Source organism: Convolutriloba macropyga, unplaced genomic scaffold (assembly GCF_964194025.1).
Source record: "Convolutriloba macropyga unplaced genomic scaffold, txConMacr16.3 SCAFFOLD_983, whole genome shotgun sequence".
Taxonomy (NCBI): Eukaryota; Metazoa; Xenacoelomorpha; order Acoela; family Convolutidae; genus Convolutriloba; species Convolutriloba macropyga.
Window position 1 is genome coordinate 34,313 of NW_027451652.1, and position 17,495 is coordinate 51,807.

Genomic DNA, 17,495 nt, shown 5'->3' on the forward strand with positions numbered 1-17,495 from the left:
CATCTTTTTTTTTTCAATATCTTCTGTTATTTCAATCCCAATCATGCTTATTGGAATCAACGGCGGCTATTTTCCGGCAATCTGCCGGGTATGTTTATATATTTCCAAGCGAGAACAGTTTCAATCCAAAATATTTTATTTTACATAATTTTATTCATATTTTAGTTCTATTCAAAATATAAATTTCTTGGATTTTTTCAGAGAAAATTACGCTTTATTTTTAGAGTTTCTGCGGTTTTTTTTAAAATTGATTTTTTAGCTTCATTTGCCTTGGGCATCTGTTGTGCTCGAGAACCTACTATTAAAAATCAAAATGTTTCCTCTTTCAATACCTAATTTCCTTCAATTTTCAGAATATCATATGGAAGTATCTAAGATTGCTAAACAAGAAGATAGTCAATCGTCATCTGGCGATGAGTCAGTTTCATCCGAAGATAAAAGGCGGAAGAAGTCAAAGAAAAGTGCTGCAAGCTCTACAAATGCAGGTGCTGGTGATGTCTTCTCTCCTATGTTGCAGAAGGTGCTAAAGAAATCAACAATGCAACGAAAAAGTTATGTCAGCTCGAGTTTAGGAACTGTTACTTCTAAATCCGCATCGAAGTCGAAAAGAAGCTCTCTCGTAGAATCGCAGCAGAGATCAGATAGAACTCAGAGTTTTGGTGGTGCTCCTACAGATTCAGATGCCACTAAAAATTTCATCCTTTCTGGCGTTTCTCAAACCAATTTTCGAGATATTCTCTCAAAATTAGCGCAACCGGGTACTCCATTGGACAAGAATGACCTTCAGTTTTTATTCGACCCAGATACCTGGTGCAAAAATATGAGAACAAACTCGAATGAAGCAGAAATTATACGGAGCCAACTAAAAGCTTTAATAAGAAACTGCTGCTTGCCAGAGAATTCACTAATGCTAAGCTTTTTCCATAAACTTTTGACTGATTTAATGGTAAAGACACCTTATGAGGAACATAATATTGGAGCTTCAATATTGGAGGGCGGCAAAGGGACTACTCTAAATATGTGCCAGTTTTGTGTCAGTGAGCTCTGTAGTGAGAATCAACAGCATAGGCAACAGTTTTTTCAATCTCTCAACCACCACGTGATGACCAGGTTCATGGACTCGCCTCTCCAGTCGCACCAGAATCTCATTGGCCATTTGACAGCCGTTTCCATATCAACTAGCAACAATTTGTCAGCACATAAACAAGTTAATAGCTCTACTTCAAATCAAGGTGAGTTGATTGAAATGAATTGTTTATCAAAAATATCATTAATCATTGGACGAACCAATGGAAGTCTAATATACTACGTTAGTGGGCATAGAAGCTGTAGAATTTTGTATTTTTGTCGTTAGAAGGCTTCTAGGGTGACTTGCTAACGCCCGAAACTCGATCAAATTTGAAAGGTTAATTAAAGAAAAGTGGGTTTGTCAACCGATGCTCTTTCTCAGCTGTACACAAAGTTCGATGCACGCGAAAAATAATTTTTGTCTGGAGTATAAAAAATAACTATTCGCGGAAGTAAATGTCTATCAAAACAACCAAGTCGGTATAGGTCCTTTAAATTATAGAATTATTTTTGAAGTTTATCTCCGAATATCTGATTGTGAGGCAGATAAATAATGAAAGAATTCAAATTTTCTATTTGGAAATAAGAAAAAAATAGATTTATTTTACATCAAATGGAGAAATCGCGATATCACTAAGTTGGCTTAATTTATTTTGATCACAATCTAATATGCTTTCATTTTTCTTAACATAATTTACCAGGCAATTTGATCTCAAATATTTTTGAACCAAATGTTGTTTTCAGAATCGCAATTTTGAAACTCTCTCTCTCTCTCTCTCTCTCTCTCTCTCGCGCTCTCTGAGTATTTTTATTGGGCCTAAGGGTACTCGCCCTTATCAGTCGATATCACCGATAGGTAGCGTGTCGTTTTGTGAAGATTGTTTTGACCTAACGTATTAGTACAATAGATAGTGGACGTAGAAGATTGGTCACATGTTGCAACATATCTTATGTAACTTTACTCATTCTTATTGCCTATCACCTTTAGTATCAATCCTTTCCAAACCATTTCTCTTATGATCTGAACTTTGAATGTGGAAGATACCAGACAAATAAATTTTAAACAAGAAAACGCCATGAGTTTAAGCGTTATTGTAACCGGTTCATTAAACCAAAATTATCTTTAATTAATAAAAATTCTGGGATCTAAGTCTTGCAGTTCCGGAAGGCAGGAATAGCCTCTCAAAAATTAGATCAAGGCCATGAGCATATAAAGCAGTTAAGCTAGAACGGCTTTTAAAGAGTTCTTGTGACGTTTAAAAACCTCAGCAAATTTTTCGGGAAGTCAAACGTAACTCAATCATTGCCGCTATGATGTACCTTTTACCCTTGCTTCTCGCCTGACGCTTGATAGAATTTGCAACAGATTAGGCCTATATACCCATGAGGTCATTACTCGAAAATAATTGCTTTCACCCCTTCGTTAAACCCAGCAATCTTTCATTCAAAAACCGTGGATATTATATATTCTTTCATCGCCGCGCTAACGAATTTTTGACCAGTAACCCCAATTATGGCGGAAAACCTGACGATTTAATTCGTTTATTAGCAAAATACTTATTAGAGTTGATAAGCGCTGCCCTTCTTAAAAATGGGCCACAGGAGACTACATTTTTACTACAACAGATTTACGAATGCTAGCCCTTGCCATTCGTATCAATAGTTACGATGCCGACAAAATCGAACTAGCCCATTGGGGTTGTTACACTGGAAATTAAAAAGTTGGTAACAGAGGTGGCATGTACTTAAAGGCCAGCATCAGTGGTGGAACCATGTATTGTTTCATAATTACCCGTGTTAACCTGGGAAAAAATTAGCAGTGAGTTGTTTAGTTCTGAAATTTAGTAAAGAGACAAAATGAGCTCTTACATGCCAATGGTTTAAAAAATACGAGTATTAAATTTTACTCCGTTTGAGAGCATGCACTTTGCACCTTTTTGATCTTAGTTGTTGCCTTTATTCCTGCTCTCTTGTCCTCCGAAATGTTGCTATCAACTGTTTGTTTCGATTATTGCTTTTGCTATTATTGCCTCAGAGCGATAGCTGATGCTATTATTGGCCTTCTCTTGGTTTTTTAACTTCCTCTCTCAATTTGACTTTTCTTTACTTCAGTTCAAAAATATAAGGTCGAGTGTGTGTGTGTGTGTGTGTGTATGTGTGTGTGTGTGTGTGTGTGTGTGTGTGTGTGTGTGTGTGTGTGTGTGTGTGTGTGTGTGTGTGTGTGTGTGTGTGTGTGTGTGTGTGTGTCATTCTAAGTGATGGTTATTTGAGAGCAGATAGAAACCGCAATATTTTTTACAGATGCCTACTCAAAATATAACATCTCAGCTTTTAATGGAAAACATAAATTGCCTTTTCGCGCGGTCATTTTGCTGTCTTTTTAAGGCTGCTGATTGCAAAGCTGTCGGGGATATTTTTGGCAATCTGCCAGCTGTTCGTTTTTGTGATTTGAGGGAATTCTTGCGCGTGTTTCGTCTGCTTTTGTTTTGTTTCTGTTTATTCGACTGCGTTTACTTGCATTGTTTGGTCTGAGACGTTTTCTCGGCCACTGGATTTGGAGTCCTCTCAGATCGTTTCTTTGTCGCCTTCCAGGCTTGGTCCATATTACGCTAATACAACGCAGCTCAATTAGAAATGATTGTAAAAATAAGCGTTAAAGAGTCGAAGGCAAAGCAAAGGAGTCAAAGAGAAGAATTATGACAAGAAGTTAGTATCTTTTGCAGCACTTTTTTTTCAGTAATGAAAATTGTCCACACTTTGATTTGAATAACCGCCAGTTGTCAGTCCTAATGGTTTTGTTCTTTTTTACGTTGGCCCTTATTTGTGCCAATTTTCTTAGTACCTCTTACCGGATGTAACATTGTTTTGCAAGCATCACTTTTTGTTATTAGTAGGCATTTGCGTGCTAATTCTTTTCTTATCTTTGTTAGTGCGCCTTATTTGAGTCCTAATCACTATTCTATGTACGACCGGTTATAGTGCGTATATTTGTATTGAGAGCTGTCAAAAATCGGCCCCATTTGCGTCAACCCTCAAAATTTCTTGGCTTGAACGATAATGAGTGATTAACAAAGGATTAACGAATTAAACTAAGCATGAAACTTCTCAAACTCAATTGTACAGGTGCGTGAGTGTTCACTTCTTTGGTTTTTAAATAAAATTTGAAGCAGTTATATGAGTCCTGTTGGTCTTTTTTGATTCATATTTTGATATTTTGGACCAAATTTTTATTTTTGAGTTTTACTTTTGCCTTTTTGTCCTCGAAGCTGGAACAGATAAAGTACCAAGGTTCTCACACTAACTGATGAGCAGTTCTCATAGAGATTTACTAGTCTCAAAGTGGACTCTCATACAGATCACACCTTTGAAGCAGATGAGAAGACATAGAGTAATGTAGTCAGGGGGAGTTTTTTGGCAGTCTGCACCTCCTCCAGCTACCCATAACACACACACACACACACACACACACACAAACACACACAGACAAACAAACATATCATAGCCCCATGCACACACTTCCCACACTCATACCGCACACCATTTCCCGCTCGTCGACCCCCCTTCTGCTAATGCACCTGTTTTCGGCTTTTTGGTCCATCACTAAGTTGAGAGCTAGCCTCCCTTGGACCCGGCTAGCTACTGACGAAGGCATGGTTTGAGAACAGTTTGCCAGATGTTAGAATTTAATGTTTCCCCTTTTTGATTTTGTCTCTCATGTTTGAATTCTGTTTGATTCTTCGTTGCTAGCTGAATTGAAATAATATAGTTTACACGGAACTGGTGATCCGTTTAAGTATGAAGAGTGGATATTAACCGCCGCCAAAAGTCTGCTTGCGAGTAGGGTATCTTGTTAACAGCCGCAAAGCGGTAGCTGGGGCTATTATTGGCCTTTTTAGTTCAAGATTCTTAGTACGACCATATGGCGTCACGATTACTTCAAATCTTGTTAATTCATTCATTCAATATCAACTGAGTTGTGTGAATGGCATTTTGCATTCTGAATAGAGCGAGTTTTGTTTTCAGTCTTGTGATTATTTTTAATCACATATGACTTACCTCACTCTCAAAAATGACTTTTCTCACTATCAAAAGACTTTTCTTTCATTGAGATCTAGGAGATAAGGTTAAATGAGTGTGTCATCTATTCGAAGGTTTTTTTGAGAGCAGATAATAGAAGAAGCAATAATCTATCTCAGCAATTAATAAAAGGAAGATAAATTTATTTTTTGGTCTGTTTTTTTTTGCTTGAGGCTGCAGATTTACAAAGCTATTGCGTTCATTTACTGGCAATCTACCTGCTGTTTTTTAAATAAGTTTCAGATTGAGTGAAATTTGGTCTGAATAAATTTTTATTGTGTAAAACATATCAGAATGAAAGTGTCATTCCAGTTGAGGAGGGAGAGGATGAGATCCAAAACTCTTAAAGTCAAATGTTTTTGAAACGTGTATATCATATAGGATTATCTGTTTTGTAGTGCATTTAAAACAGCCAGGATAGTCTAGCTGACAACATGTATTTAGTTAACCTGCTGATGGTTAATTAGGGCATGAAAGTTAGGTAATGAGCAGAAAGTATGAATTTACGTGAGCAGAAATTTTTGATACCAAGCATCATTCTGAAGGCAATAGTGACAAGGCCTACTCTATAATCTTTACCTTAATAATTAAACTAGACTATAGTTCAGTTTTTGTTTGTCGTCATAATTTCGTAGTTTCTGTTATACTTTTGCTTTTTATTTTGTGTGTTGATTTAGCCGCATTTCAAATCTGTTTTCGGTCAATAATATTAGTTCTTCTGTGCTCAGATGGAATTGACTGGCGTTTATTTTTCTTATTGTTGGCATTTTTGGGGTCTTACAAACCAAATGTCATTTTTAATAGCCGCGAAGCGATAGCATCTATTATTGAGAACAGCGTGTTTTTTTAATTCGTCGTCTTCATCGATGATTCTTGCGACCATTGGTTTTTTTTAATTTCAGTGACTTCTCTTGCTTTCCTTTTAAAAGTGGTTTGCGTGACGTCATTTGTTCTGCTTTTAGGGCAATTGGGTGACTTACCATGCCAAAAAATGACTTCTGAACTCACTTAATCAACTTCAAGTTTTATGAGCATTTACTAGCTAAAGATAAAAGTGTGCATCTAAGTAGTGCTAAACGTACATGCCCTAATTCTTGAGTATTAGATTCTTGAGTTTTTGATTTCGAATATTAGTTTTGAAAAAGCTCCATTAGGGTTTTTCCTCATAGAGCGTATGTGTCTCATAAAAATGACAGTCCGAATCTAGCCGAAAAATTCTAGTGGTCTATTAAAGGACTGGTGTTCAATCTGTCTATCTTATTTAGTTCCTTCAATTCCATGGGAGGCCACAAGAGTCTATCGTGGCTATTTTCCGGCAATCTGCATTCTATGTTATTTTGTTGTCATTTTTAGTTGCTGAGTTCTAGATTTTTAATTGCTTTCATATGATGTTTTTTTACAGCTTGTTCAAGTATATAGATGAGACAAATTGTCACTTATTTTACTGGTATATATATATTTATAAAATTATTGCGTGTAAAGTACGTTTGTGAAGTACAATATGCGAGCAATTTGTTTTTTAAAGATTTTTAAGCGCTGCGTGAAGTAGCGACACGAGGGTTTTTTTTCTGTCATCAGGATGTTCTGATTTTATTCATGTTTAGGGCTATGGGTTTTTTGCCATAGGAGTAGAAGATACGAAACAAAGTAACAATTGCAAAATTTCACTACTTTTATCTCCCTCTCCGCTATTTTTTATGCAATTGCTTACGAGTCCTTTTTTATTTTGATTGGTTTTTGTTATACTGAAGTCGCATTATTTTTCTATCTGTTAGCGAAGAAGTGGCTGTTATATTCTTCTTACTCGCACATTTTTTCAAGTTTCAAATTGGTGATGTCAGTTGGTCTCATCGTTTTGCGTCGTTTCTGGATTTCTTTTTATCTATCTAGTGAAATTGAATAGCTGACTTTAATTAAAATTGGTTAACAAAGACCGGAAGTTTAAGTCTATGCTTTCATGAAATAATGTGATTATAGAAAAAAAAATAGAGAATTTCAGAACCAATTAGATGGTGTCATCGAAATAATAGTGAAAAATTATAAGTTACAGCGAGCTATTCGCAATGAACTTTTGAAATGTCGATTATTGTTTTGGCTTTTCAGGATCAGGCTTCAAGGAGGCTGTGCGCAACTTAATATTATCAATATTGTCACAATTAGAAAATAAATTACATTATGGCAAGCGCTCAGTTCTTCCCACAGTCGAAATCTACCTCGAATTCCTCTTCAAGGATATCTTGCAGAAGTTCACTTCATATTCAATTGTCGCGGAGAGTAGTAGTAAAATAAACAACGCATGTGATACGAGCTCGAATGATATAACGATCGGCAGTGCGATAAAAGCGAGTGAGGCCAAATTAACGTTTTCGTTTTACTGTCGGAAACTGAAAGACTATGTATACGATTCAACTCTCAGGTACGCCAATACTGAAATGAATGGGGAAAAATGAAGGAAAATTAAGGATCATTACTTACTAAACTCCACTTTTAGCTTAAAGTTAGTATCAATATTTTTTCAATGTTTTCCGCGAAAACAGGTTCATTTGACTTAAAAGTGGCTTTTACGAATTTCATTATTCAATACTTGAGTTTCCAAAATTTCTTACGAGCAGAGATATGAATAGTTCTTGTTAGCGTTCAGTCTTCCGAATCCGGAACTAGTTTTCTGTCGGATTTATGTAATTATTTACCAATTAGGTTTTCTTTCAGTTCTGCCTAATTAACACTTTCATGAAATTCAATTTAAATCAGCTTGGTGTTCAAAATTTTGGTCACTCAGATAAAAAGGAATAACAAAAATTCGATAGGGAGCACTCAGAGTTTTGTAAAGAGTTTAATGATTTTGTGACAGCCCTTTGATGTTACATATTGAACTTAAATACTCTCCGAATGCGACAAAGTGTTATCTGCTCTTTCCGATTTTCGTCTAATGTATTTTATTTCAATCGACCGTTATTTTTGCTCCCCGCTGAATGGTAAAAATTTATGTAAAAGTTTATAGTATCCCCACTCATTAGGTGACAATGGTTTAAACAATCTCCCCTCTGGTTTGGCGAATAAGTAATTTAAAATACTAAAATTGCGGGCTCAGGATAATAGGATTTTGAAGATCCCCGAATAGCGGCTTGGATAAGGATTGCATGAGTTCACTGAACTGAACAGACAACGCCTGGAAAGAGCAATTGTCACTTAAAACAGCCAACCGCTTGAGTGCTTTTTGAAAGTTGCCGATATTATACCAAGAACTTCGATTGCAAGAGAAACTAAGGTGATCGCCATTATTGAGCCGCTATCGCCGTGGAGGAGGAAATAAGATTGAAGCGACGAAGTAACAGTTACATCAGATGCAGCTGTTTTGCCTGCTTTCCACGTGGGCAAATTGTGTTTCCGGGCGTGATTGACTTTTTGGTATAATATTCCTTCTTTCCATTACTGATGAGAGGATTGCAGATGAGCAAGCATGCACTATTTTATTTCGAATCAGGTTGTCTTGCAATTGCGGTTCCTCACCCGCGAGACCCAATGGCATGATCACCATAGATGTCAAAAACTGTTCTACAGAACGAACATTTCCTTTTCTGTTGAAGACATCGACACCCAGTCTCTATTTCGTAGTAATTCTACACTCATTTGTCGCCATATCAACTGCCAAAGCTGGAATGACGGAAAAGACATCCATGCTGGAAAGGGGGAGCCGGAATTGGGGGCTCAGACAATATCGAGTCCTACTAAATTGGTGTTTCTTCACAGGACAAAACATAACCAAACTATTTTGCTTGCTACTGGTCTTGGAATTGGCAAACACAAACCTGATATGGTTATGGGTTTTTTGCTTTATTCCAAAATTCTTCTGGAAGAAAAAAACCAAGGTATTGATCAGTTTTGTATTAATCTATTAACTAGCTCCAAGAACCTAGAGTCTCAATTCGGTATACAGATTCGAAGGACCGGCTGCTGTAAACATGGATAATGACTTGAGTTGCTCCATAAGAGTTTCTTCACTGAATTGATAAGCTTGATGAAAAATTTTGAACTGCACTAAGTTTAACAATGGAATTCAAATTTTTCGGATCATCAAGAGTTGCCGTGTTGACCGGTGCAAAAGCACCGGTCAACACGGCTACTCTGCCATATTGGCACTGGAAACACAGATTTTGCATGTTTGACAGTCTCAATTTTTGTATTTTTTGATCGATTTGCTTGCTGCATAGTGCAAGCTTGGTTCCATAGATTTTGAGGTCACCGCTGTTCCAACTGTGTTTTCTTTCCAGAACTCTTTTGGTCGTTATTCCGCCTCTTTCCGCCTTAGTCTGTTACTAGCACATAGAATGCATATGGAAAAGCCAATTGAATTCTGTACTAAGTTGTCTTGAAGATGACTGTTAGTGTTAGTCTTTTCGGAGTTCAAACCTTTTAAAGGCCTTGTCTACTTGGAGCAGGCTCTCGGCGTGGATTGGACCGTCCTCGTGATTTGATAGTTCCTTGGAGATTAGTTGCAATTTACCAATTCGATTTTTGGTTCATGGATGAATCGTTCTCAGTGCCCCAACAATGAATCCAAATTTCCTTTCTTTCGAAAGATGTTCCAGTACCTGACTTTTATAAATTTTCCGTGTTGCAGGAGAAAATAAAACTGCGAATGAAAGGTAAAAGTTGTTTTCCTTTGTTAGGTTGGTCATCTGTTTTGATAGACCACTGCTTGTGATGCTATTCGGCTCAGTTTCAGAAAAAATATGTGTTGACTGAGGTGAATTTTCAAGTACCAAAGCTGCTTTTTTTCCTAAATTGAACTTCGTTTTCGAACTTAGGGAAAAGTTTGTTAAAATTAAAAAAGCAACCTGAGTTATGTCACTGGGTAGACCGCGACTTGGGACTGATAGTTGTTCCACTCGATAGCTTTTCAGCCCTCACACAGCAACACACTGCTGAGTCGATGTCGTCGCAATCACGGCGTGTAGAAAACCAATTCCTCGATGATGAGATAACGACCACAGATTTTCTTCAGAAAAAGTGACAAAGAAGTCTATTTTGGGTGCTAAAGATTGAAGTTCATTTGTCGAATTCTAGCTGTTCTTGTTTTGCTGAAAATAACCAGACACACGTGTCAATAAGTCGTGTCAGTATATTCTTGCCTAAAAAGTTTTTCATTGAATACTGATAATTTAGAATTTCCAGAACTTGTTTTGCTGACCGGTCTCATGAACTTGGAAGAATGGTTCACAGGAATGCTTCAAGGTTTATTCTTTAAACGTCCTCAAATTTCAATGTGTTGCTTATTCCGAATTAACCAGAGCAAAGAAATCGTGGTGCAAAAATTAAGGATTAAGTAGAATCAATTTCAACAATTTAAGAGCCAATTCTCTTAATATTGTTTCGAAAACTTGCAAATTCGTCTGGTTTTGTATTTTACCCACGCGAGGCCAGATTTGTCTGAAGAGCCATCGGTTAGATAATAACGATCTCTATAAGAGTCTAGGAAAGGAACAAGGAACGTTTTAAAATTTTTCGTATAACTCCATTTTGCTTTCGGCTGCAGATATTTAGGTCGATATTGTTTAGATACCTCCCTTTTGTGTATGCGAGTGCCTGCTCCATCCACGCATCATTCCACGAGCATTCAACTCTTTTGGTCGTTATTCCGCCTCTTTCCGCCTTATTCTGTTACTAGCACATAGAATTCATATAGAAAAGCCAATTGAATTCTGTACTAAGTTGTCTTGAAGATGACTGTTAGTGTTAGTCTTTTCGGAGTTCAAACCTTTTAAAGGCCTTGTCTACTTGGAGCAGGCTCTCGGCGTAGATTGGACCGTCCTCGTGATTTGATAGTTCCTTGGAGATTAGTTTCAATTTACCAATTCGATTTTTGGTTCATCGATGAATCGTACTCAGTGCCCCAACAATGAATCCAAATTTCCTTTATTTCAAAAGATGTTCCAGTACCTGACTTTTATAAATTTTCCGTGGTGCAGGAGAAAATAAAACTGCGAATGAAAGGTAAAAGTTGTTTTCCTTTGTTAGGTTGGTCATCTGTTTTGATAGACCACTGCTTGCGATGCTATTCGGCTCAGTTTCAGAAAAAATATGTGTTGACTGAGGTGAATGTTCAAGTACCAAAGCTGCTTTTTTTCCTAAATTGAACTTCGTTTTCGAACTTAGTGAAAAGTTTGTTCAAAATTAAAAAAGCAACCTGAGTTATGTCACTGGGTAGACCGCGACTTGGGACTGATAGTTGTTCCACTCGATAGCTTTTCAGCCCTCACACAGCAACACACTGCTGAGTCGATGTCGTCGCAATCACGGCGTGTAGAAAACCAATTCCTCGATGATGAGATAACGACCACAGATTTTCTTCAGAAAAAGTGACAAAGAAGTCTATTTTGGGTGCTAAAGATTGAAGTTCGTTTGTTGAATTCTTGCTGTTCTTGTTTTGCTGAAAATAACCAGACACACGTGTCAATAAGTCGTGTCAATATATACTTGCCTAAAAAGTTTTTCATTTATTACTGCTAATTTTTCTTTTCTGTATTCTTTAGCAGTCGCCTTTCTAGCAGTGGATAAATAATCGAGCATTTTTTTGAAAGTGTGGAAGTATTCAAACATGTCCAATGACCTGAACCTTAGTGATTCAGAGACGCTGAATATTTTAATTGTGATTGGTTTCAACCGATTGATGAAGTTTGAGGCTAAGTTGCATTAAGATGAGCTCTGGATTGTCATTAAATTTGGCTGGTTTTTTTAACCTTGTCAGAGCTCCAACTTGGTCAATTAATTAAATAATGGAACAAACAAAAGCAGGTTTTTCCCGGCCAAACGCTGGCCGCATTCCAGAACTTGTTTTGCTGACCGGTCTCATAATCTTGCGAGAAGGGTACACAAGTATGCTTCAAGGTTTATTCTTTAAAAATCGTCAAATTTCAATGTGTTGCTTATTCCGAAATAACCAGAGCAAAGGAATCGTGGTGCGAAAATTAAGGATTAAGTGGTATCAATTTCAACAATTCAAGGACCAATTCTCTTAATATTGTTTGGAAAACTATCAAAGATTTTGTATTTTATCTGATTTTGTCTGATTTTGTCAGATTTTGTCTGATTTTGTATTTTACCCACGCGAGGCCGGATTTGTTTTGAGAGCAATCGATTAGATAAGTACGATCTCTATAAGAGTTTAGGATAGGAACAAGGAAAGTTTCAAAAGCTTTCGTATAACTCCATTTTACTTTCGGCTGCAGATATTTACATCGATATTGTTTAGATACCTCCCTTTTGTGTATGTGAGTGCCTGCTCAATCCACGCATCATTCCACGAGCATCTAGTGAGGGTTCTCTGGGACTCATTCAAACTGGATCACTCCATTGCCTCTCTACATTGGCTAGTGAGTCTGGTATGTGACTGCAATTTGGTCCAGTTGCCTCTCGTTAAAGACGTGATGCGACACCTCTCGTTGTTTCTGTGCAAATTGATGAAGAGCAGAGCGGCTATGTTCTCAGCAGCAACTGCCTCTGTTGCCAGATCTGCATCTGTGACGTCATATATCAATTTGAACGGCCATGATTCGAGGGGAGCTAATAGCGGTAAAGTGGATCCCTCGACAGCAAGTTCGTCGGAGCAGTTTGTCGCCAAGCAGGATTTTGTGTTTGCATTCTACGTGAGTAAAAAAAGCTTCAGAGAAACTTTTAGATTCCGTGTGAAAAACTTGATTTCAGTACGTAAACGATTCTGAGCCTTTTGGTGAGTCAAATTTTCTGCAATATATTATTTGCAAGTCATGATAAAACAGCTGATTTATTTCATTTTTAAAAACGACGCAAATAGTTTTGACTGTTGGTCATGATTACTTATCTTGATTTGGCAGGCTCTTTTTTCAGCCAATATGCCAGCTTTGTTATACCGAAAGTGTCAATTCAAAATATCAATACTGAGCATGATGATGTTTTATGCTTTTAACAACTAATGCCAATGAATGACACCTGCTTGCCCAAACCTAACAAGAAAATAAAATTAGTTTGTTACCTTTTCTCATTGGAAGAGGTGCTTTGATGAATCTAAACCACCCCCACTAATAAGTTAAGAATTTTTCAAAATTATTGCCACTGCTGATGTAACATGGTTTCAGGCGTTACTCGAACTATTAGTACAGTTTGAGTGGGAGTTGATGGACTCTGATGCAGGGGTTGCCTTTGTGAAGTCACTGCGCATGGACAAATTCATCTGCTGTGAGCTTCAACCTCTTGCTTTTCTACCTACTGAACTTCTGGAGCAGTTCGGTTCTTTAGCAGCTAAACATTCTACCATATTCCCAAATATTCGACTTTTCATGAGCGTCAGTCCGAAAATTTCTCCCGACGAAAGGAAGGATTTGAAAGTGACTCGACAACGTCCCTTCCAGGTTAAGTTTGACTTGGAGAAATGTAAGTGGGCTGTGGAACCCTATCTTAGAGTTCCGATTATGTCCTCGGAGAACCGCGTGTTTGATGACGAGGATTCCCGCATGTCGTATGACCTGGAATCTAACTGTTCTTCTTCTGTGGTTGGAGAGAGCGAGTGTAGTGAGCATCGAATGGACAATAGTTGTGACGCTGAGATGGCCGATGAATTAGCTCTATACAGTAGTTTCAACTCGGCAGCGTCTAAAGCTATATCTGACTGGCTAATTTGATGATTGTATAAAACTGTGTTTGTAAGATCGCAGACCGATCCTTACACAGAAATTTGATAATTGTGCAATTAATTATCAAAATATCAATCTTTTCTGGAGGAAAATGTGCAGGATATTTTGGAGGGAATATTAATAAGTTGTCACAAAATTTCACCTCTTTTTATAGCTGCGAAGCTGTAAGCTGAGCGTAGCTATATTGCGGTGCTCTTGGTTTTTTTTTGTTTCGTCGTCTGACGCTTTATTTTCGTTTTACATTTGTTCTAGAACATTCTGTCTCGTCACTGCTTAAATGGCTTTTTCGCGCTTGATTTCACGCTTTCTGCGTGACCTAAATTGCGGTTATTCAGAAACAGAATCTGTTCCTAAAACAAAGTTGATTGTAAGAAAACAGATTGTATGGTCCGACAGCCGAGTGGTTAAGGCGACTGGCTGTTAATCCGGAGATCGCCGGTTCGAGACGCGACAGGGAAACTTTTTTTGCACCCAAAAACAACCTCCTTTGAAATAAACTTGTAAGTTTTATAGGCGGCGGCGATAACTATTATCAACTCACTTCTGTATCTTTTTCCATCTGTATTTTACGGCACGCAAGTCTATTTCGCAGCTATTCCGGCAATCTGCCGGCTATGTTAATTATTGGAGGAATTTGAAAACGTTAAGTTTCATTATAGCTGCGAAGCTGTAAGCTGAGCGTAGCTATATTGCGGTGCTCTTGGTTTTTTTTTTTGTTTCGTCGTCTGACGCTTCATTTTCGTTTTACATTTGTTCTAGAACATTCTGTCTCGTCACTGCTTAAATGGCTTTTTCGCGCTTGATTTCACGCTTTCTGCGTGACCTAAATTGCGGTTATTCAGAAGCAGAATCTGTTCCTAAAACAAATTTGATTGTAAGAAAATAGATTGTATGGTCCGACAGCCGAGTGGTTAAGGCGACTGGCTGTTAATCCGGAGATCGCCGGTTCGAGACGCGACAGGGAAATTTTTTTTGCATCCAAAAACAACCTCCTTTGAAATAAACTTGTAAGTTTTATAGGCGGCGGCGATAACTATTATCAACTCACTTCTGTATCTTTTTCCATCTGTATTTTACGGCACGCAAGTCTATTTCGCAGCTATTCCGGCAATCTGCCGGCTATGTTATGAATGTTTTCTGAATTTAGACCATACGTCGTAATTGCTCAAAGTTCCAAGCAATTATTTAGATCTTGCGAATTTTCTTGTGACTTTATGACGTTTGAATTCTGGCGTTATGCTCGATCGAAATATCTCATTCAGAGTTTGCGGATTTCTGCTGCTAAAATTCAATCAAGAATTGCGACAAATTTAGGTCCATTATAAAATCTTTAATGAGCAAGCGTTTGAGAGTATTTCGTACAAACTTAGTTGGCTATGCTTGAATTTATTGTTGAACTTTATTGTTTAGTGTCAAGTTATGACGTATATAATACCTACAGAAGCAGTTCCTCGTTTTAAGTTAATTTGTTATCTACTATTCTTGTTGGGATTTTGTGCTGAAGATTTATGAAACCGATTCGTTTTAGGCGCGATATGTTGCGTAAATAGAGCATGAACTAAAGAGACCGAACAAGCGATTAAAAACTACAGCTATGTGTAACTACTTCGCGTCACTCTAGTGATATGCATGAAAACTGACTGACAGACAGAAACTTCAATTAAGACAGACTTTTGATAACAAAAAAAAGAATGGCTTCGAAAATGGCATCGGCAGCTGTGAAGATAGTTCCCAGAGCGTCTCCTGTCGCCACCAGAGCTGCCATCACACTCACCCCAGCTGCAGTGTCTCGACTGCGAGTGTTGCTTCAGAAGGAGCCCTCGGCCGCTGCCATCCGAATCGGAGTCAAGACTAAGGGATGCAATGGCCTCACTTACACCATGGACTATGCAAGGTATATCTCTTGACAAGAAGTTTGCTCTAAAAAGATTGAATACCTTTTTAATAGCTTGCTCTCGAAAGATGCTCGAAGCAATAATTGAGGACGTGTTTTTCTTTCATGCAAAATTTTTGTCTGAACGTTTTCTCGAGTGACTTTTTATTAATAGCCGCCCTCATCTTCTCAGCCGGCTATTATTGCGCTCGTATTTTTTTTATAGCTGCGAAGCTGTAAGCTGAGCGTAGCTATATTGCGGTGCTCTTGGTTTTTTTTTGTTTCGTCGTCTGACGCTTTTTTTTTCGTTTTACATTTGTTCACACAGCAAAGCTGAAAAAGTCAAATTTTCTGAATGACTTCTTCCTCTCACTAACGGCATTTGCGCGCGTGACGTCATTTCTCACTCGCTTAAGCGAAAGTGTTTAGGTTATTTGCGTGATTAGATTTTGATCATACGTGACTTACCTCACTCAATAAAATGACTTTTGCACTTTAAAACTTAAGTTTAATTTGAATTTGTTTAAGGTCAAAGGAACTCATATGTGCAGTAAAGGTCCCTAATAAGAGGCTTCTGTGGAATGAATTTTAACAAGCTTTATTAATTTATCGCTGAATGTTTTTTAGCCTAGTTTTTTGAGCGGCGTCGATTTTTTTTTCAATTTAGATCTGTATCTGTTTCTATTTCTATTATATGGCACGCAGGTCTATTCTTTCGCAGCTATTCCGGCAATCTGCTGGCTATGTTTTTTTTACTTCGTCAAACTTTTTTTCGCTTTACCATTTTGCCGCTTTTTCGGCATTTTGCGTGAAATCTTTTTGACTTCTCTAGGCTAGTTTCTCTCTTCTCTCATTCTGCTAAAAGTGAATTTGAACATCAGTTGCTAAGCAAAGCAATTCAAAATGAACAGAGTCGGTATAAAAAATTGAAGTCAGAAATAGAAACGGGATAAACCCATAAAGCCCAATTTTAGATGCCCGCTATTTGAACGTCGTTCCTATAAGTCTTAGTTACCACCTCTAATGCTTATTGGTGTTGATAGTAGCCCCTGTAGCCTCTCTCTAAGAAACAGAAGTATGTTCAACTACGAAATGCCATCAAAATAAATCGGACTTAAAAAATATTTTTGTACAAAAATCTTTTTTTTTCAATATATTCTATTCTTTCAATCCCAATCATGCTTATTGGAATCAACGGCGGCTATTTTCCGGAAATCTGCCGGGTATGTTTTTAATAGCCGGCCTCATCTTCTCAGCCGGCTATTATTGCGCTCGTATTTTTTTTTACTTCGTCAAACTTTTTTTCGCTTTACCATTTTGCCGCTTTTTCGGCATTTTGCGTGAAATCTTTTTGACTTCTCTAGGCTAGTTTCTCTCTTCTCTCATTCTGCTAAAAGTGAATTTGAACATCAGTTGCTACGCAAAGCAATTCAAAATGAACAGAGTCGGTATAAAAAATTGAAGTCAGAAATAGAAACGGGATAAACCCATAAAGCCCAATTTTAGATGCCCGCTATTTGAACGTCGTTCCTATAAGTCTTAGTTACCACCTCTAATGCTTATTGGTGTTGATAGTAGCCCCTGTAGCCTCTCTCTAAGAAACAGAAGTATGTTCAACTACGAAATGCCATCAAAGTAAGTCGGACTTAAAAATTATTTTTGTACAAAAATCTTTTTTTTTCAATATATTCTATTCGTTCAATCCCAATCATGCTTATTGGAATCAACGGCGGCTATTTTCCGGCAATCTGCCGGGTATGTTTTATTCTTGCCTGATCTAAACTTCGAGCGTTCTTAATTTTCAAGCA

The 17,495-nt window shown here is 37.6% G+C and overlaps 1 protein-coding gene and 1 pseudogene across 1 annotated transcript; both read left to right on the forward strand.

The window, feature by feature from the left end:
* Positions 1 to 357: 357 nt before the first annotated feature.
* Positions 358 to 13,885, forward strand: LOC142356876 (uncharacterized). The gene is made up of 4 exons (XM_075408644.1): positions 358 to 1,232; positions 7,249 to 7,561; positions 12,398 to 12,791; positions 13,260 to 13,885. Exons 1-4 carry the CDS (start codon positions 362 to 364, stop codon positions 13,800 to 13,802), a joined length of 2,121 nt encoding a protein of 706 aa, XP_075264759.1. The 5' UTR covers positions 358 to 361; the 3' UTR covers positions 13,803 to 13,885.
* Positions 13,886 to 15,280: 1,395 nt separating this feature from the next.
* On the forward strand, positions 15,281 to 15,736 carry LOC142356874 (iron-sulfur cluster assembly 1 homolog, mitochondrial pseudogene; annotated as a pseudogene).
* Positions 15,737 to 17,495: the final 1,759 nt, after the last annotated feature.